The sequence below is a fragment of the Episyrphus balteatus genome, chromosome 3, assembly GCF_945859705.1.
Source record: "Episyrphus balteatus chromosome 3, idEpiBalt1.1, whole genome shotgun sequence".
Classification (NCBI taxonomy): domain Eukaryota; kingdom Metazoa; phylum Arthropoda; class Insecta; order Diptera; family Syrphidae; genus Episyrphus; species Episyrphus balteatus.
Window position 1 is genome coordinate 100,033,759 of NC_079136.1, and position 21,847 is coordinate 100,055,605.

The following is a 21,847-nucleotide window of genomic DNA, read 5'->3' on the forward strand; positions in this document are numbered from 1 at the left end:
AGAACTAAATTGTTTATTTTAAAATCCATTCAAATTTGATTGATACAAATTTAAAAACAAACCTTAGAGCTTGTTACACTTTTATATCCCGTTTTTGGGGTTCTTTTCAACAGTTATATTTGTCATCAGATTATATTTACCAGAATTCTACATTTGTTTCTGAAACTTTGCTTTTAACATCAATCAACGATATATAACAAAAAGCTTCGTTAATTTATAATTATTTAACATTTATTATTGCCTTAATATATTTATGCGCTGTTTTTTGAGCTTATAAGTATTCATAAAATACTATCCAATAGGTTATATTGAGAAAAGCAAATAATGCTGGAAATAGTACCCTTGCAGTTCGATCAATGTAGATGGCGCGTTTGAGCCGTTCTTGTTGTGGAGTAAGCTTTGGCTTTTCTTCTGGTGGCGGTGGTGGGGGAGGTGCAATGATACCCGGTGTTAATATAATGCGACTCTCCTGTCGAGGAATCCAGGGTCCATCGGATGTATCGGGGCGAGGGATACGACGAACATTAACGGACTATAAATACAGAAAATAAATTTATTATATTATATATTAAGAAAATACTGCATTTAAATTTCTGCACTCAGTATAGTATGATATAATATTCGTTAAAGCTTATATAGTATAAAATTAACCTTAGGTGGGAACACAAGATTGATTCAAGCTTTAAAAGCCATAATGACTCACTTTTCGTTTTGTCATTTCATCAAATATCTTTTCAATTTTCTCGATCTTTTCGTCTTTGGGGCGTGGTGGTGGTTCTTCTTTCTTTGGTGCTGCTTCCGGAACTGGTTTGGGTGGATAGGCAATAGGCTTTGGTATTGGAGTATCACTTAAAACTATATTTATTAAGCAATATTCCATTAGAGCCATGAACACGAAAACCGTACAAACGGACATGAATGCATCTACAGCCTTTAAATACGAGACAGGCGGTAGGGAAGCTTGCGATTTCGCATGTTGTGTTGAAAGTGTTAGCAATGATGTAACACCCAATGTCACTCGGGCTGGAGCTGCTTCTGGTTTGATCCAAAACGATACCCACGACATTATGACAATCATACAAGTTGGAATATATGTATTAAAAACATAGTACACTAAACGACGCTTAAGTGTGAATATAACCTCTAAGCAGGTGAAATTGCCTGTCGAGTAGACTTGCGTACAATCAGCTGTTACGTTATGTATGAGCGCTACTTGCGGAAGCTCGATATTTTCGTCCACTACAAGCGGAGTTGTTGGATCCCATTGGAAGATCATATCATCTGTTGTGTGAGATACTTAAATGTAAAGAAAATTGTTTAAAAAACTTGATTTTTCAAATATACAACTCTACACTTACAGCTTTCCATTTGCAGCTTACATTCTTGTGTATCATGAGGATATATAGCGAAATTCATGATGCAAGATAATTTCAGCGTCAACTTGACCATATACAGAATTGTTTTATCTCTATACAACCACATATAATGATTAGGAATTGTCATTGTTTGAAAAGTGACAGATTTAGCGTTCTTAAAGAAAGAATCAGGACGCCACATATTTTTAAGCCAATCAACTTCCAGCAAACGATATTCGGTAGTCATGTTCTCGGGAAGTCTTAATCGATGATCTTTCCATGTTTGAGCGAAAAAGACATCGGCAACGTATGTCATAGAGTTTTCATCTATGGAATCTAAACCCATAACGGTAACGTGAAAGAAAACTATTGTTGCCTGACCATCTTTTTTGGGCGGTCTCATTTTATCATAACGTTTTGTGTCCTCTGGCAGGATGTCCGTAAAAGCCAAACTTTGCCTGTTTATAAAAATAAAAACAAATTTCAAAGATAATAAGGACAAAGTTGGTTTGCAATGTTTAATAACACTTACTGATATTCGGCAGAAATGGTTTTTTGTTGACATATCGATATGATAACTAAAAGGAAAAGTCGGGGATCCATCATCACTGCAACAATAAATGAAAAAAAGGAAGAAATTAGGGCAACATTTGATTTAAAAAGTCAAAGTCGAATTTAATTCGATGTTATTGCTAGAAGTATAATTTCTATGGTAGCCCTTGAGGATACGAGGGTAATGTTTCAATAGACCTATCTCAATTGAACTTTCTTGGGCGATTTCTTAAAAAGCCGTATTTTTGGGTAAATTCATAACAATTTAAAGCTTAAAAGCTCTTAAATTATTTGGTTAAGTTAAAAAAGAAAGAAATTTCAAAAACCTTCGTTTTAGCTATTATAAATGTTGTGAGGCTGTTCTGTGGTTACAGACAGGGGCGTACACTCCCTTGGGGCAAGCGGGGCTGTGCCCCGGGGCCCTCGACCGACCCCAGGGCCCCACTGGAGACAATGCAGGGAAAAAAACTGTTAGCATAAATTGAGTTACGAAGTAACCAGGGAGACAAATTAGTGTAATGTATAATGCATTGGTAGCCACACAATATATGTATATTGATTTTAAAAAAAGTTACCCCAGGGGCCCCAAAAGGAAATAAACTGCTTTTTTAAAAGAAAAATTATAATTTTATCTTAGGGCCCCAAAAAATATTACTTGAAAAATCTTTGCAACCACAAATAATACATTAGGGGCCCCAAAAAAGCAAAAAAATATTATTTGAGGATCTTCAAAAGTGGTTCAAAACAATCAAATGGAAAATTAAATATAAATTCAGGGGCCCCAACATAAATACATCAGGGCCCAAAATAAAAACATTAAGTTATTGGTGGCATTCCAAATATTACTTCAGAACAGAGGCCCCAATACCTATTAATTCTTGGCTCCAAAAAAATTATATTATATTTTAGGGGCCTCTTAGCACTTAATTTTGAGGCTCTAAAAATAATTTTTCAGGGGCCCCAAAATAAAAAAAATATGTCATATGATGGAAAATAAAATATGTATTTATTACTTCAGAACAGAGAACTATCAATTCTAAGCTAAACTAATTTTTATTTTAGGGGTCTCTAAATATTTAATTTTGGGGGTCCCTAGTACAAGTGTTTACCTACTACTTTTATGAGAGACATTTTAAGAAAGTATAGGAAAGTGCATTACGAACATATTAAAACATTAAAATAAACCTAAAAATAAATAAGCCATACAAAAAAAAACCTATGGCGTATACGTAATTTTTTTTTAACTAAGGGGCTCCCAAATATCAAAGCGGCCCCAAAATTTAGTCTTACCCCGGGGCCCCGGCGACTCAACGTACGCCACTGGTTACAGAAAAAAGGTAGGTTTAATAACCTCAAACAAAATCATTTAAGATACCTAATTCAAAAAATTAGTTTAAGCTTTAGTAAATCTCAGACACATGTAGTGTCTCCTCGTTGTTTACTTAATATAATCTTCTGTTCTCATCCAGAAAGAAAAAAAATTAAAAAACATTAATGCAATGCAAAAAAGTTTGTAAAAATCAAATGATCCTTTACTCGATAACTACGAACATAATTTTATTTCTTTAAGGACCTCTTTAATAGGAATAAGAAGAATAAGTGGAGTGATGGTGTGTAGTGAGTGAAGGCATTGTACGATAAACATCCCACTAGAAGCGAAGAAAGAGTGCATAGGGATTCACATAGTAACCCTAGTTTTTCTGAAAACCAAACATATAAAATGAATGAAAGTCGAAACAAGTTTTAAACAAATTAATAAGGTACGTTATTTTAAAGAAAACGCTTTCGTATCTGATTTTCTTGAGACTTTTCCAAAAAACGAAATTGTAGTAAGAAAGCGGACGATATGCACAAATAGTTAGTTGATTAAGAAGTCGCCAGTTTTCCCATAAGATAAAGTAATTGTGATGATCTGACGATCATTACTACCAGGCACGCAAAGAAGGGTTTGATACAAGGATTTTCGCCAAACAAAATTTTTGAGATAGCTCCTCAACAGACTTTGATAAAGGATAGCGCTGGAAGACTTTACCTACCTTGATTAGTATTTTTTTTTACTTTGTCCACTATATCTTTAACTATACTCCATTTAATTAGTGTACCTTAAACATCGATAGTTGAAGAATCCGATAGTATCGATAGTTTTCCAAAAAACAATCGATTAATCGATAAACAATCGATAGTCTTATGTAGTGCCTTTACAAAATGATATTTGAGGCTAAAGTTGGAGGTCTTTTTTCGAGAAATTATCGATTTTCTTGGAAATGCGCAGGAGGCTTTTACTTTTGAGTTCAGTTTTATGTTAAGAGTACCCCTATGCATTATAAACAGGCAATAGTTTAAAAAGAACCTTGCGCATTTCCAAGAAAATCGATAATTTCTCGAAAAAAGACCTCCAACTTTAGCCTCAAATATCTCTGATATTTTATAAAGTATGATTTAAAAAAACACTTCAGTGAACTTCACTAACCTTGGCCCATAGCTGATAAATTTTAGTTATTTTTATTTTCACTTAATACGAAGAAAAAAAATTAAATCCATGATTAACCACTAAAACTGGATGAAATCAATGGTATCAAACTTTGCACTTTGATGCTTCACTTTTTCAGCTGTTGTGCTTAATTGATGATATAAAGCTTAGAAATAGATAGGGAAGAACATATACTTATGAAATAAAACAAAAAAAACGTAAAAGTTATAATTTAAAAAATGGACTTTTGGACACCTCTCCCATATAGTAGGCCCCTGTGTGCGTAGGTCAATTATTGAATCACTAACTGGTGTTGTGACATGATGGCGTTGCTGACTACGTAGAAAAATTAAATCGTTTAAAAGACTGCCATCAGAAGTACTAGTTTCACTTGCCGGTACAGCTGGTTTTGTTCGTAAGGGAACAGTTTGAATCTCTGGTTAACTGAATTATTCAGTGAATTCAGAACATTTCGTCCTTCAGCACTCTTTAGATTGCCTTGAAAACTTGTCAGTTTTATAGTAATCCCTCGTATAAGAGGTATAACTAACAATAATGAGGTGATTCACCACAGCTTGGAGCTTATAGGCAATAGCGTTTTGACAGTTCGGTTTTTGATCCTCTTAATGAATCTTCTCTGGTGAAAACTATAGATTGTTGTTGTTGTTATTCAAAATCACAACAAAAACATTACTGTTAAAAAAAGAGCCAAGTTCTTTTATGTTGAAATTATGCTGGCACAAAAAGTACTGAGATGTAAAAGTGTACCAAGTTCTAAAGTTTGGGTTCAAATTCGTATCAATAAAATTTTGATTGTTCTCTTGACAATTTTTCTTAATTATCGATTTTTAAAGTTATTTCAAAAATTGCCAAGTAAACAATCAAAATTTTATTGATACGAATTTGAACCCAAACTTTAGAACTTGGTACACTTTTACATCTCAGTACTTTTTGTGCCAGCATAATTTCAACATAAAAGAACTTGGCTCTTTTTTTAACAGTAATGTTTTTGTTGTGATTTCACTACTTTTTGCAAGGTATGGCTGTAGAATATAAAATCTCTATATTTGATGAAAATTCAGTGAAAATGGGTGGTTGCCACGCCCCCTGCCTGAAATTCTCAAACTTTAAATTTTTTCCTTTGTGTAAACTACCAGCTCCACCATTCTACCAAATTTCAAGATTCTACGACAGTCAGAAGTGCTCTATAATAATTTATGAAAATTCAGCGGAAATGGGCGGTTGCCACGCCCCCTGGCTGAAATTCTCAAATTTTAAATTTTTTCCTTTGTATAAACTACCAGCTCTACCATTCTACCAAATTTCAAGATTCTACGACAATCAGAAGTGCTCTATAATAATTTATGAAAATTCAGCGGGAATGCCGGTTGCCACGCCCCCTGGCTGAAATTCTCAAATTTAAAATTTTTTCCTTTGTATAAACTACCAGCTCTACCATTCTACCAAATTTCAAGATTCTACGACAGTCAGAAGTGCTCTATAATAATTTATGAAAATTCAGCAGAAATGGGCGGTTGCCACGCCCCCTGGCTGAAATTCTCAAATTTTAAATTTTTTCCTTTGTATAAACTACCAGCTCTACCATTCTACCAAATTTCAAGATTCTACGACAATCAGAAGTGCTCTATAATAATTTATGAAAATTCAGCGGGAATGCCGGTTGCCACGCCCCCTGGCTGAAATTCTCAAATTAAAAATTTTTTCCTTTGTATAAACTACCAGCTCTACCATTCTACCAAATTTCAAGATTCTACGACAATCAGAAGTGCTCTATAATAATTTATGAAAATTCAGCGGAAATGGGCGGTTGCCACGCCCCCTGGCTGAAATTCTCAAGTTTTAAATTTTTTCCTTTGTATTAACTACCAGCTCTACTATTCTACCAAATTTCAAGATTCTACGACATTCAGAAGTGCTCTATAATAATTTATGAAAATTCAGCGGAAATGGGCGGTTGCCACGCCCCCTGGCTGAAATTCTCAAGTTTTAAATTTTTTCCTTTGTATTAACTACCAGCTCTACTATTCTACCAAATTTCAAGATTCTACGATAATCAGAAGTGCTCTATAATATATGATGAAAATTCAGCGGAAATGGGCGGATGCCACGCCCCCTGAATTGAAAATCTCAAATTTTCGATTTTTTCCTTTGTATACACCACAAGTCCTATCACCGTGTAAAATTTCAAGTTTCTACGATATCGGGAAGTTCTCCATAATTTTGATGATCTGTCAGTGAGTCAGTGAGTCAGTTACGGTTTTTGCGATTTTTGAAGCCCTATATCTCAGAAACTACTCATCGTAGGAGGCTGAAATTTTGTGAGGAGTTTGGTTTTTACGAGCTCAACAAATGTAGTGAGTTTGAAATTTCTAGCATCTTTGGTGTGGAAGTTAGAGGGGGGTCGAAAATGGCCTGAGTTGTTTCCTGTAAATAAGGGTGTAGTGCCAAAGTTGCTAGAGAACTTGGCTGGGCACTACCGTGCCCCTTGATAGACAAACATAACTGTTCTTACAAACTTGGTGAAATGGCATTCCTAATTGTGTCTATAGATACGTCTACTTGGGTAAGACCGACTATCGATGTTTTCTCCAGACTATCGATAGTCCCGATAGTTTCAAACTATCGATTAATCGATTAAACTATCGATGTTTAAGCTACACTACATTTAATATCTATAAATATTTATTCGGTGATTCCGTCTAAAAAAAATGAAAAAGAGAATAAAATAGTTTAGTGTAGTAGTAATTTAAAAGCCAAACCAACTTAAACACAATATTGTTATAAGTACCTGTATTAAATTGCTTAATCATACTCGTGCGAGTTAATTTGCATTACGATACAAATGCATCTTTAATTTATCCTGATTTCCATAATCTCTTTAAAACGATCAAGAGTAGAAATAAATTGCTTAAGTATTTCACTCTAGCATTTCTTAAGAAAAATCATAAAGACAAATTTTACTTATTATTACGCTCATAGAATAGATCAGCTCTTATTCATATGCCGGGTTATCTAAGAAAAAAATATTCATGGGCTTCAGTTGATTAATATCTTTAGATACATGTAAGAAGGTCATTTATATTCAAACTTGACATTTCAGGCATTCATTGAGTATGAGTAGTAAAAAGTATTTTATTAGTTCTTAGTTTAAAGGTTGTCAGCTTTCAATTTTTACCAACAAAATGAAAATTCAACTTAATTTTTTCATTCGATAAAATTCTATAGATATGTTAGGATTCTTAAATAAAATGAACGACTGGATAGCACGTACTTGCTCTTATGGTTCACGCACGTAGATACTTAACTTACTCTTAGTTCAAAGTGCATAAACATTAGCTTATCCTTGGAACTTCATCGATTAGGTAAGATATCAGAAAAAAAATGTTAAATGTTACAATTTTTTTTTTAATTTTAATACACAAAATCATTTAAAATGATAATAAATATCTATATGTAAACTTTAAATAAAATGGTATAACTTTCAACGAAATATACGAAAATAACCAGAATGTCCGTTTTTGCAAAAAGTGGCAACGCCATTTCACTATCCGAATTTTTTGAGAAAAAATTTAAATACAGTTTCGTAAAAATAGCTTTGCACCATTACTCATACCAAATGAACAATGCAATAGATCGAAACATTTGTATGGGAGGTAAAAGTTCTGGGTGAAATACGAAAAACTCACTTGTACCAAATTTCAAGAAAATGCGTCCACCCGTTTAGGCTGCTGCTTCATGTATAGATTGACGCACCGACGCGATGCACAGACCGACGCGACGGATGTCATGACGAAACCAACTTTTTTGAACTTCTCCATCATCGTAATGTTAGTTTTGTTTAAAACCTCGAAATTTTTTTTATGACACGAAACCAATCTTTGCCCTATTAGAACAAGTAAAAAATGTATATAACAATCAAAAACGACTTTGAGTGGATGAAGTAAATACATATTGGACAAAAATGGGGGCCTCAACTCCTGAACCACTGAAAGATTTTCTATAAACTTGGTGGGGTAAGGAGTTTTGGTGATTGAAAGAAATATATCTTAGAATTTTGATTTGATTATTAAAAAAAAAATCTTATCTTAACGATTAAAAAAAATATTTCTTAACATTTTTTCACCAACATAAAAGATATTAAGAAATTAGATAGAAGCTCATTACTGCCTATTACTAAAAAATCAATTCTTAAGAGCATTACATTTTTCTTTTTATTTTCGACACTATTTTTTTTTTGTTTCTACATTATGTATTTTATTTTTTTTAGCAAAGGTCTTAACTAAAAAAAAAATATTGAGTTTCTTATAATGCAGATATTTTTTTGCAACATTAAATGCAATTTGTTTTTCATTTGCAATAAAATTTTTTTTTTAAGTCGGAGTAAAAATTTTTGTTTAATTCGAATATTTTTCCGTTGCAATTAATACTTTATTTTAATGCAAATTTTTTACTTGCCATAAATATTTTTTTTTAATCTCAAATGCATTTTATTTTATTTGATATTTTTACTACTACAAGCAAGTAGTACTACCCAGTCGTCTCAAAAATGTAGTTTTGTAGTTCTGTTCAAATATTTTTTTTATGTTCAAGTCAATTTGTGAGAAAATTGCTTCTAAATCTTAAACGATAGAAAATTGTCCCTGACTGATACATTTTATGCTGTAAACAACAAGTTTTATTTATTTATAAATAATCCTTTATTGTTGAAGGGTCAAAAATGTATAACTTTAGAAAAAATAAAAAACTTTTTTTTATCCTTAGGAGTCCCTTGTTGTTGATTATCGCGTAAAATTTGACTGAGCACTGAGCTACCAAAAAAACACATCTGTACATATTTATAAAATATATTCGTTCCTGTAAGCATGACCGATGAATGGAAATAGCAAATTGAAGAACTGTTCCGTCGTATGAAAAGGTTTTCAGTGATAATTTGAATGTACTGACAACATAAGACGAAACACTAAAAACTTTATCGTAATGGTATCGGATATTTTTCATTTTGATTTTTATATTTTTGGAAAATTAAAAAAAAAAAATTAAATATTTACTCTTAAATCATGTTTGGAGTATAAGTCAACACTTTTATTTGGCTGATTTAAAACCTTACTAAAAAATATGTACCTACTCTTAAAACCTGAACTAATTAATAAAAACGTATAAACTGGAATGGTTGTTAGTGCAAGTTCCACAAGATTTTTTTTTTTTTCAGTTTTACATTTCTTCTATTGAATTCAGTGAAAGTTTGCTTTAAGAGCCTTTAAAAAATACTTTTATTTTTGTTCGTTGCACATAATAAACCCCATATAAAAGCAATAAACAATAGCAAGATAATTGCCGAGAATAATCCCATGATTCGGGATGCAGACGACCATGGACAAAAACTGAATTCCTTCCTGTTAAAACATTTAAGGTTGATTTTGGTATGTAAGTAGGTTTGTATATTTTGGATACACATTTTTTTCAATTTGATTTTCTGATGTTCTACTAAAGCCTTGTTGAGATCATGAAATAGTGAACTACTTTATGGTTGTATAAATACTATAATATAATATAATTTTAAAAAAATGAACCCTTTTAAATATTGCCATTTACCATCCCAACAAGAAAAAGTTTTGCACTTATAAGTTATAACCTATTCTTTTTTTAATTTGTTCACAAAATGTATACATTATTCAAATGTTTTTTTTTATGTTTAAAGCTATGTTTATAATACTTTTTAGAGAATTAAGGTAATGTTAATGTATAATAATGAAATGCACTGGTTCTATCTGCCCGGGAATCAATAACTCATCCATTCTGGATAAAGGAAACTAATATACAAATAATGTATACAACTTTTCAGGGTCGTATAGGAGAAAAGTTGTGATTTGTGAACAATGAAACCAATTTTTTTAGATATTGTAATACTTTCGAGGTTACAACGCCGTGGATCTTGGTGATGTTTTTTTTTGTGGCAAAATTATATCTACTATCTTATGTTGAAATAATGATATGTGCTTATAATAATAAGGAAAAGTATAAACAAATGTATAAAACTTTTCAAAATCGTAAAAAAAATCTGAATCCTTGGCATTTCAACAAGAAAAAGTTCTGCATTTATTATTTTTTTTTTCATTTTTTTCACAAAGTATACATTTTCAAATAGTTTTTTTTTTATTTATTTAAACTTTAATTAAAAAAAAGGTAAAGTAATACATAATAATAAAATGGACTTGAAGAACTTTTCCAGTAACCAATAACTCATCCATTCGGTATAGAGGAAATTGTTATATTAATGTATAAAACTTTTCAGGTTCGAAGGTCGTAGAAGAAAAGTTTTGGTTTGTGAACAATGAAACCATTTTTTAATTGTGAAAGTACTTTAGAGATTACAACGCACTTATATCTTGGTATCAGCGATTTTTTTTGTGTCAAGATGAAACTTACTATCTTATGTTGACTAGTTTAGTTACATACCTATATGTGCTTCTAATAATGAAATGCACGACTCGAATGCACGTCTTGTTAAAAGTTTAAGATTTCATAAAATAATAATTTTAATTGATGTTAGTAAGGAAATTAAAAAATATAAAATCTGCTTTTAAAATACAAAAAATATAAAAAAACATTAATTTTTTATTTATGCAAATTTCAAGTAAAACAAGAAATGGTAAGCCATTCAAATGAAATTGTTAATCGACAAGTCAATGTTTCAAAAAAGCCATTAAAAATTTATTTTTTAAACAAAATTTTTAAATAAAATAAAAAACTATCCGAAAATGTGAGTTTTTCTTACGACGTATAGTTTCCGCTCAAAAGACTGTCCATACAAATAATTACTTTTTGAACGAACAAAATTCTGAAAAAGATACATTATTTTATTATTTTGTGGTTGTATTTCTTCCCTTATAATTCAAATAAAAACGCCATTTTTTATTTTAAATTTGCCAATATATTTTGCTATTCAAGTTGGAATTTTTGAATTTATGGATTTTTTAAAATGCTCGAGTGCGTTACACTTACTCAAAGTAATTTTTAAGATTATATCAAATGTCTTCATGTAACTTTCAAACAAAACGAAAGAAAAGTGCCATTAATTTTTGTAATTAGAGATTTTAGGAAAATCACAAAATATAATTGCAAAAGAATTTTGCATTTTTATATGGAGTCTGAATACAATTTGTCTGAACTTATAAGGAATCTTTAAAGTAAAATATTTTGATAACAGAATTGTGATACTAAAGGTATCGTTACTCTTTCGAATACCACTTTTTTTATTAAACCTTTTTTAACTTGTGATATAGGTACTTTAGGGCAAGTTTAGGATTCGAAAAAAAATTTAACTCGAGATAACAATTTTACATGACATTACGATGATGGAGAAAGCCAAAAAAGTGGGTCCGGCAATTCTGTCTGTCTGTCCGTCTGTCTGTCTGTCTGTCTGTCTGTATGTACCTCGAGCTACAGCCTAAACTATTCGAGTGATTTTGTTCAAACTTGGTAGTTAACAGTTTTGGGTGATTCCTTAGAGGACAAATTGAATTTTTTTTTTAGGACCAAAACTAACGGTACCTGTCATATAACGGAAACAGAAAAGTTAATTTTTTTCAAAAACGGCTCTAACGATTTTGATTAAAATTTTTGAGTGTAATATTTCACATAAGAGCCAACTTTTGAAATAAAAAAAATATTTTTTTTACCGTTATTAACGGTACCTGTCATAGAACGGTTTTTTTGATTTATGAATTTCCCGATTTCAACGAAAATTTTTATACAAAAGCGTTTAAATAAAGGTAATATTAAAATTTTAGAAAATTTTCAAAAAACTCATTTTTGAATTTTTAAAAAATATTTCAATTTTTTTTTTTTTTGAAAAATCAATTTTTTGAAAACGGGTTTATGAAAATTTTTGAAATTTCGTTTTTATGCGTAAATAAATTATTTCTTCAAAATAGCATACCAACTTTTTTTTTGAAAAATGTAAGAAAATTTTTATATATAAAAAATTATTTTTTTAAAAAACGGCTCTAACGATTTTCGAAAAATTTTTTCTAAAAATTCCTTTTTATACAAGAAGTAAACTGGCATCCTTGGTTTTTTGTGAAAAGATCATTTTAAACGGTAATTAATTAAATTATAAAAACATACTTTTTTTTTCTTGAAAATAAATCTGTAATTATGAAAATAATTTCACGGAACTGAAGTCTAAATAATGCATTTGATGCAGTATTATATATAAGCTACATTGTAAATATAAGATTTGGTTAGATCCCATTTTTTTTTTGGGAAATTTTGAATACACATAACATACTACATTTTTCATAAAATCTGTGTAGCTTTTAACGAGGTATACGAAAATAATCCAAATATGAGACCTTTTTCTAAAAAAAAATTTAAAAAGTTAAATTCACTTTGGTCTCTACGTATTAAATCCTTTGAGTCAAGATCATCCACGGCAACTTTGAAATTGTTGAAGGTCTGATGACCACGCACCGTTCACGCAACCACCGTCACCCAAAAGACCGTTTCGATGGTGCATCTGAGAAAATTGCAATTTTTCAATGGTATTTGGGAGGTATTAACTCTAATGGATATGTTTAAAATAAATGAATCTTGGAAAGTAGAAAAAATCATCTGTACCAAATTGCAATCAAATCCGTTAAAGTTAATTTCTATGAAAAGCTTACACTCTTTGTTTTTCAACTCTCGAGTTTAAAAATCTAAAGTGAGTTAACTTTCCAGTTAAAAAAATATCACTGCATTGTTTTTCTGAAAAGAATTATTTTTGATTTTTTTTACATAAGCTTGCCTCTAACAAATATAGAAAGAGCATGGAAAAAAGGATGAAGTCGATTGGACCTCCCGATCATTTGTTATAAGAATACAAACGAACATCTCTTGTGTATCTAGCTACACAAGTATTCTAGTGAATTACCCCGTACTTTAGTTAAAAGTAGTCAAAACAAAATAAACACTCTTCTTGAGCTAAAAAAAATTTAAAACAAATTACAATTACCTAATCTAAGATTTATTTAATTTTTATTTTATCAAAAGTCATATTAAAAAGTATCTACTCATATAAAAGGAAATAGAATAAAGAAGGATGTCTGCAAATTCCACCAATATTAACAACTTATCAACAACAAATGATAATTTAATAATCGACGTTGGTGATATTGAAATTCAAAACTTGTTAAAAACCGCATCAGAACTTCTTGAAGAGACATGCAAACATTTGGCACCACTGTACATATACTTTGGCAGCTGCTGTCTGTCAAAAATGTTGCTTTTGTTTTTTTTTTATTTTAACTCCGAAGTGGGAAGGCCATTACATCCATGTTGGATGCAAACAAAAATTTTCATATGGCCATGGCATCCATGTTGGATACAAAAAAATTTTTTTTTACAAAAAAACAAAAATGATCTGTATATTCCTAGCTACATTTTAAGACCATGACCATTAACATTAGTTGCGTCGTTCTTGTGTTATAAGCGTTTGAAGGTAGCCATATTGAATTTTTTTTTTGATTTTTTTTAAGTGCATTGCGTATATCTTGAGATATTAACATTTCAATGCAACCATGTCAAACAAATTTTTGATTATTTTTTTCTATGAGAGTTTTTTTCAAACCTCGTTTTCTCCGCTTTTTTTTTTTGTTAATATTTTCAGATATTTCTATATGAACACAACAATTAAACTACCTTAACACTACTGTTTTTATCGAGAGAAAGTAAAATCTGGATAATTATCTGGATTTTTCAAAAATCTATACAGATAAAGTTTTTGTTGTATTTAACACGTAAATTGTTTTGATTTCAAAAATCTCGATGTCGTTTTTTTGCACAAAATCTATATAGATAAACAAAAAAACACACCTATTTTATTAAACTTTAAAATTTTCATTTTTGAATATCGTTTCACTATACAGGGTATCCCAAAAGTTAACGTCGAAACGAAAACGGTAGATAGGGTAGGTGGTGACAGTTATCAGAAAAATAAGTTTTAAGTTTTTGTATTCTGAAAGGTTCTGAAAGGGTACAAAACTTAAATAATATGGAAAAATTATCTATCGGATTTCGTAAGAAAAAAATTTGTATCTCGGTTATTTATGGAATGTTCTCAACAATGTTATATCATTTTGAAAAGAGAATTGAACACACCAACTTTTAAGGTAACTTGCCGAAACATAGTAGTGCATTTTTTTACACTACGGTTCATTGAATTAGAGTCATGCAAAGATTTTTAGTATGTAGTTGGGCAAAAAAGGAATATTATGCTTTTACACTAATGTAGCTGAGTTAAAATTTTTGAATGCATTTGGAAGGGTTATTCAAGGTTCCGTAACAAAAGAAAATAAATTGCACGACTGGGGTCGCACGTACTTGCTCTTATGCTTAAAGTAACTATAATGTTAAAGCTTTTTATTCAAGAAATTTAAAATTCGATATTTTGAAGAAATTTCATAAGTAGTATAAAAAAATTAAATCTGTTTTTATAATTAATAAAACTCCGTTTTAAAATATCTTAAAAAAAAAAAACAAATATGCCATTTTATTTCTCGTATAAAAAGGTATTTTTAGAAAAAAAATTTTGAAAATTGTAGGAGCCGTTTTTTAAAAAAATAATTTTTTATATATAAAATTTTTTTAACATTTTTCAAAAAAAAAGTTGGTATGCCATTTTGAAGAAATAATTAATTTACACATAAAAACTAAATTTCAAAATTTTTCATTGATCCGTTTTCAAAAAATTGATTTTTCAAAAAAAAATTTTGAAATATTTTTTAAAAAACCAAAAATGCGTTTTTTGAAAATTTTCTAAAATTTTAATATTATCTTAACTAACACACTTTTGTATAAAAATTTTCATTTAAATCGGGTTAATTTTGTACGAGATATTCAGAAACGAAAAAAACCGTTCTATGACAGGTACCGTTAATAACGGTACAAAAAATATTTTTTTTATTTAAAAAGTTGGCCCTTATGTGTAGTATTACACACAAAAATTTTAATCAAAATCGTTAGAGCCGTTTTTGAAAAAAATTAACTTTTCTATTTCCGTTATATGGCAGGTACCGTTAGTTTTGGTCATAAAAAAAAAATTTCAATTTCCCCTCTAGGGAATCACCAAAAACTGCTAACTACCAAGTTTGAAGAAAATCACTTCACTCGTTTAGGCTGCAGCTCCAGATAGAGACAGACGGACAGACAGACAGACAGACAGACAGACAGACAGAATTGCCGGACCCACTTTTTTGGCATTCTCCATCATCGTAATGTCATGTAAAATTGTTATCTCGAGTTCGATTTTTTTTACGAATCCTAAACTTGCCCTATAGTACCTATATCGCAAGTAAAAATGAGAAAAATTAAGATTTGTAGTCACGGCACATGAAAAACCGTCACAGGGTGACCATTTTTTTCGATTTTTTTTCGAATGACCATAACTCACAAAATATATGGCTGCGATTTTTTTTATTATTTTTCTGATAACTGTCACCACCTACCCTTTGTACCGTTTTCGTTTCGACGTTAACTTTTGGGACACCCTGTATATCAAACGATTTTAATGAAATATCTTAGACATGAAAACATGGACATAAAAATGTATATTTCGAGTTTGCTCTTTCCGCTCTGCGTTCAATAATTTTGCTTTTGAAATATTATGTTAAACCTTTACTACGGGAATGTTTGGAACACAAAAGGAATAAACAAAATATATATGTTTATAGAAAGGCTGATTTCTTTATATAGAAAAACAATGAATTAAAAATTCTGAATTCTTTCTCTTGCGAAATCCGCCATTTTTGTGAAAATGCGAATAGATTCCTAGAAAAGAAATTGAATTTTTTTAGGACCAAAAACAAACGGTATTTTTCATACAACTGAAATAAATCAAATTGCTTACAATTGTGTGTGTTTTTTTTCGAAAGCAAAATTAATTTTGAAGCGGTGTAAAACCTATCGGCGGGTAATGTGAAAGATTCACGCGGTAAATTTTTATTCACTTTAGTTTTAAAATATATATATTTAATTAAATTTTTGACCAAAAATAACGGTACCTGTCATATAACAATTTTTGGAAAAGTTTTACTTTCTCAAAAACGGCTCCTACGGTTTTGATAAAAAAAATGCAAGTAATAGTTCTAAGACAATATCTATGTATCTTTTCATCTAAAAAGTTTTTTTTTCAAAAATCGTTATTAACGGTACATGCCATAGAACAGTTTTTTTTTTCAAATCTGATTTTCAATCTATTTGCTTATGGCGTTTTCGATTGGCTCTCCGGAAGCGTACGGAATCATTCAGAAGCCTTCTGAAAGTGTTTTATTCGCCCGAGTTTGGCAAACAGAACGCTTCTTAGAATAAAAATTCTCTTCTTGATTTCAAAACAGAATTGAAATCAGAATTCACTCAAATGTCAAAATAAAAACACTCAATCAGTTTTTTTTTTTCTTTTTCATTCAACAATTTATTGTTTTTTGAAATTTAAATTAATTACAAATCAAAAATGGATACATTAATGGATAAATTGCCATTTTCTTCGAATAATAATTCATAATTTTCCAACTCTTACATCATAACTTTGGTTAGTAAGAACAAAAAATTATGCAAATATTTGGCAATTGAAATTTCAGACAAATAAAAAAATTGGAAGCTATTTGACCTGTTCCATTCGATTTCAGAATGAGTCAATTCTTGAGTGAAACCAATCGAAAACGACATTAATTTCAACGAAATTTTTTATGAAGGCTTCTGAATGATTCCGGACGCTTCCGGAGAGCCATTCGAAAACGCCATTAAAGAATATCACTTATATAATTTTTATATTAATCAAAAATTAAATTTTGAAAAAAATAATTTTCGGATTTAAAAAAAAACTTTTTTTTTTGAAAAATCGAATTTTCAAAAATGAGACATTGAATTTTGTTGAAATTTTGGTTTTTGGTGTTGATTAATAGTTTCTACAAATTGGCATATGACCTTTATTTAAAACATTTTTTTTTTGAAAAAATTATTTACCCATACAAAATTAGTTTTTTGAGTTTTTTTTTCTAAAAATGCATAAAATAAATTAAACATCATATTTTTTTTTGAGCTCGATTTCATTTAAAGAGTTCTTTTTTTCTTTTGAGGTACGAATTTATTGTTTTTATTATCAATTTTTTTTTTCATATTTCAAAACGCCATATTTTATGGTAGAGCAAATTTATTTATTTTTTAAAAATTAGATTTTTCTCTAACTTTTCACAAGTCGATATTTGCCGTGCGGCGAAGCTTTTCGACTTGTGTGAACGTAAGTCGCAGGCAACTAAAGTGACAATCCGCATAGAACAATCCTAGTCGACCGACATATCGTGCGGCTAAGATCGACTCGTGAAAAGTCGGCAATATTGAAAAAAGAAATTTATGATATTTGAAAATTTTAGTAGGCACACAACATAACTTTTAAAATTAGTTTTTCTCTAAGATATTGGAAACAAATTTATGATATTTCAAAATTTTACACAACATAATGAACAACAACAACAAAATCGAGTTTGCGACTTCATATTTAGATTTTATACAAATAAGCAACATATTACGGAAAATAAATATTGTTTCCGTATTTTCATTGAAGATTAGTTTTTGTTACTTTAAAGCTAAAATGGTGATGAGTAACGCTCAGCACACAAATTCAATTGAAATAACATAACAAAGTTTTTGCTGCCGACTTTTTATTGTTTGAAAAAGCAAGTCCTCAGTGTCCCGTCTTCCCTACGTACATGGGTATGTATGTACCTACACACACACAAACATACCTATTGCAAAGACAACAACAAAGACGCACTGTTAGATACATACACACTCATACAGAAATATGCGTAGCTACACACATTCACACATGCTCTATTTCCGCTTTTTCAACTGGTTCACTATGGTGTATGCGTAACCTTTTTTTGTTTTAAAAAACCTTAAACCGTTTTCTTTCTATTTCTATAGCTATTTAAATAACTCTCAAATGGATCATTCATAACTGATAAATTCACATCACACACACACATATCCGTAAGTGAAAAAATTAATACTGATTTGCGTATTTTTTTGAATAAAATGATATGAAAGTGAAAAAAGAAACTTAAAAAACGAAAAAATTGACTGTGATGCAAAATTGCGGAGAAACGGTTGTCCGCAGAAAAAAAAGTTTTGGAACAAACTTAAACTGTAATAAATTTTTGTTTGGTTGTAAAAAAAAATCTTACAAATCAGACGTAGTTTGACAAAGATAAAGCCAGTTAAGGGAAAAGACAGCAAAAATCATAAAAAACAAACGATTGTTTGAAAACTTTCTCTGTAGTGAAAATCAATTCTTTTTTCAATTAAAAAATAATTTGTTAATTTAATTTAACCACCCTAATGAAAATGTTTTTTCTTCGATAATTTGCATCAAGGGCCAAATAAATTTCTTCGTGAGTTTTGCAGCCATCAAATTTTGGCTGCTCAATCTGCCCGACACGTTGATAACATAATGACTTGTAACTGCAGTTGCACTAAGTTAGTATGATCGCAGATCTGACTTTATGATAACGTCTAACGCAGGCCTAAGTTGGGTAGACGTTTATGAAAACACCCATTAATTTTTTTTTACTTTTAGGATTTCTCGTGTTAAGTTTTATAAGGCATACAAAATGTCAGTGATGGGACATGACAATTTTGAAAAAATTGGGAAGTTGAAGTTCTAGTTTGTCCAAGTTTTACAGAAAATCAAAAATGTATTTCAATACAAAAATTTTGTTTTCAAGGGAATTAATTTTTATGTTTTTCTTATTAACTGTAATAGATTTATTATCTTTTTCTTTTCCGAATTTTATTAACAATGAATATGACTGAAAAATTATGACTGATTAATATTTTACAAAGAATTTTTGTTATTAGTTTTTTTTTTTAATTCTGATTTTAAGGACCAGTTTTTAAAACCACTTTATTTAATTTACTCGATTTTAGGAATAAGCTCTAAAAATGTATATCTTGCGGTTTTGTTCAAATATTTTGTATGTTTGAAGTCACTTTGTGCGAAAATCGCTAGATTAAAAGAAAGAAAATTGTACCTCACTTCCATATTTTTTCTTAAATAATCTAGTCTTTTCATTTTATGAAATTTAAAAAAAGATTTTAATTTAAATTTAAATAAACAAAATGCCAACAGAGGCAATGTTTAATCTATAGGGGTCAAAGTATTTTTGATTTCATACTTTTGAAAAATAAGATCATCAAAGTCGGAGCCGTACGGCCGGGTTCTCTAAAGCAAATTAGTTACAATCAATCAAACTTATAAGGCTGTGGCTTGTTTTACAGACAAACAAACCGACATACAGACAACAGACCACGAATTGAGTTTTATCAAAACTTCGAACTGTTAGCTTATTTGTAGCTGAATGGCGAACGAAATAAAAATGTTTTGAAACTGTTCTTAATAATTATTGACCAATGTTTTAGTGAAACATTTTTAAAATACAAAAACCAATTTAGAAATATGGGAGTGAAATATTGTTTTAAAGTAGAGATTTTTCGAAATTTTACAAGAAATGTGTTTAATATAAAAACGTAAGGATTTAGTATAAACATTAAACAAGTTACCAAATTCTGAGAGCCCTTAAGTTGAGCCATGAGCATAATATTTCGAGCATAGTATAACTGAAAAATTTCTTAATTTAATTTTTTTTTTCAAATATTTGACACATATATGAAATGAAAATCCAGCGTATTTGCTATTGAAGTTTAAATTGATTAAACAGTTAAGGCTCGGTAGAATTTCGAAATGTTAATTTATATATATTTTATTTAAATATGAAATAAAATGAACGACTGGGTCGCACGTACTTTCTCTTAGTTAGAATGTTTGAGTTCTTATAGCAAAGCATTTAATTTAATTTTATCATTCATTATACCTAAGCAATGTTTTTTTAACCATACAAAATTGTTCTGTAAAAAAAACGAAAACACGTATCAAAATAGTTTTAATTTCCAATTATAGTATGCCATTTGATTTCTTGTAGGTACAATAAACAGTTTAGCAGTTTTTTAAATAAAATATTTTTTTTTTTAAACCTAAAAATAAAAATGTATCAAAAAAAATGTATGCCGTTCTGAAGAAAAAACTAATCCACCCATTTAACGAAATTTCAAAAAAAAATTTATTACTGTTTTTAAAACATTTTTTTTTCTTGTTTTTAATTCAAAATTGTAATTTTTGATTTTTTAACTTTTTAAATTAGGGTTTCAAAAAAGTTTTGTACAAAAAAGATTCATTGAAATCGGTCAAAAGGTTAATGAAAAATAAAAAAAAAAAACGGTTTGCCGTAAATAAATTATAGTTCAAAAAATATATTTTTTATTTCAAAAGTAGGATTTTAGAATAAAGAAAGTGAAAATCAAATTAAAGATTCAAATGAAAGAAAACCTCTGCTGTGATCTTAGCTTTAGATATAAGATTTTTTATTTTCAATTCCTGTTTGCTCACCGAATTCATTCAAACGCTGGTCTGCTTATCTAAATTTTAATCCAAAATGTGTTAGCTCATTAAACAGAATAGATGTTTCTACTCGCACTTTCATTTAAACTCCGTTTAAAATTATAATACAATAACTTCTTTTTTGAACTTTTCACTTGGTTTCGAAGAGATGCACTCGATAATTTAATTTTTTTTTATAATGAAACACATAAAATTCTGCTTCTCATAAATTAAATCATTTCCATTTATATCTTTTTACCTAAAAAAGAAAAACACTAATCAATTAGATTCAAATTAATCCTTTCCACAATGTCTAACGATGGTGGAAGAATATCCGTGTAACCGCGATGACATATCCAAACGAACTAATCCAAATGAACATACATTTTAAACTGCAACGGATGTAAATTCGTTGTGATCTTAAATAGATGCAAGGCGAGTATTTTGGGTGCATAGTAAAATTCTTAACAGTCTATGTGTGAGTGAGGATTTGAAATCAGGTGCAATGAAAGCTTTTAATTTGGCTTTCAAAAATATGACAGAGACAGTTTGCAGTTATGATGTCGGATCACGGATGAGCTGTGTGATGGCTTGTCATTGTAACTAACTTGTGAGTTGTAACTACAGCGCAGCTACAATAAATTTGTGATGTCATTAGAATTTTGGAAGTGTTTTGGTTAAAGCTTCTAGCAGGCAATGGTTAAAGTTCAGTTCAATAGAATAACAATGTTTCTTTAGAATTTGTCAGCTTTTCGAAATCAACCAGTGAGGGATGGTTTAAAAATGTCATAATGGGATGATTTAAAAGAAATATTTAAAAAAAAAACATACTATACTTAAATTTGTCCATATCAAATTTAACTGTACACAAGTCATTTTATACATAGTTAATGGTGAAGTTATATTTTTATAATTTTCAATTTACGAAGTTAATAAAATTAATATAGTTTTTTATTAAATATAAGAAAACAATACCAT

At 29.7% G+C, this 21,847-nt stretch overlaps 1 protein-coding gene across 3 annotated transcripts; it reads right to left on the reverse strand.

The window, feature by feature from the left end:
• Positions 1–226: 226 nt before the first annotated feature.
• Positions 227–21,309, reverse strand: LOC129914820 (glycine receptor subunit alpha-2). 3 transcript variants are annotated; one of them, XM_055994233.1, is made up of 6 exons: positions 21,188–21,309; positions 20,879–21,128; positions 1,888–1,963; positions 1,359–1,813; positions 704–1,296; positions 227–532 (listed from the first exon to the last, which is right to left on the reverse strand). In XM_055994233.1, exons 3-6 carry the CDS (start codon positions 1,959–1,961, stop codon positions 272–274), a joined length of 1,383 nt encoding a protein of 460 aa, XP_055850208.1. In that variant the 5' UTR covers positions 1,962–1,963; positions 20,879–21,128; positions 21,188–21,309; the 3' UTR covers positions 227–271. The 3 variants fall into 3 exon arrangements, with proteins under 3 accessions (XP_055850208.1, XP_055850209.1, XP_055850207.1); XM_055994234.1 differs by lacking the exon at positions 20,879–21,128 and having other exon boundaries at positions 21,129–21,279; XM_055994232.1 differs by having other exon boundaries at positions 20,879–21,279.
• Positions 21,310–21,847: the final 538 nt, after the last annotated feature.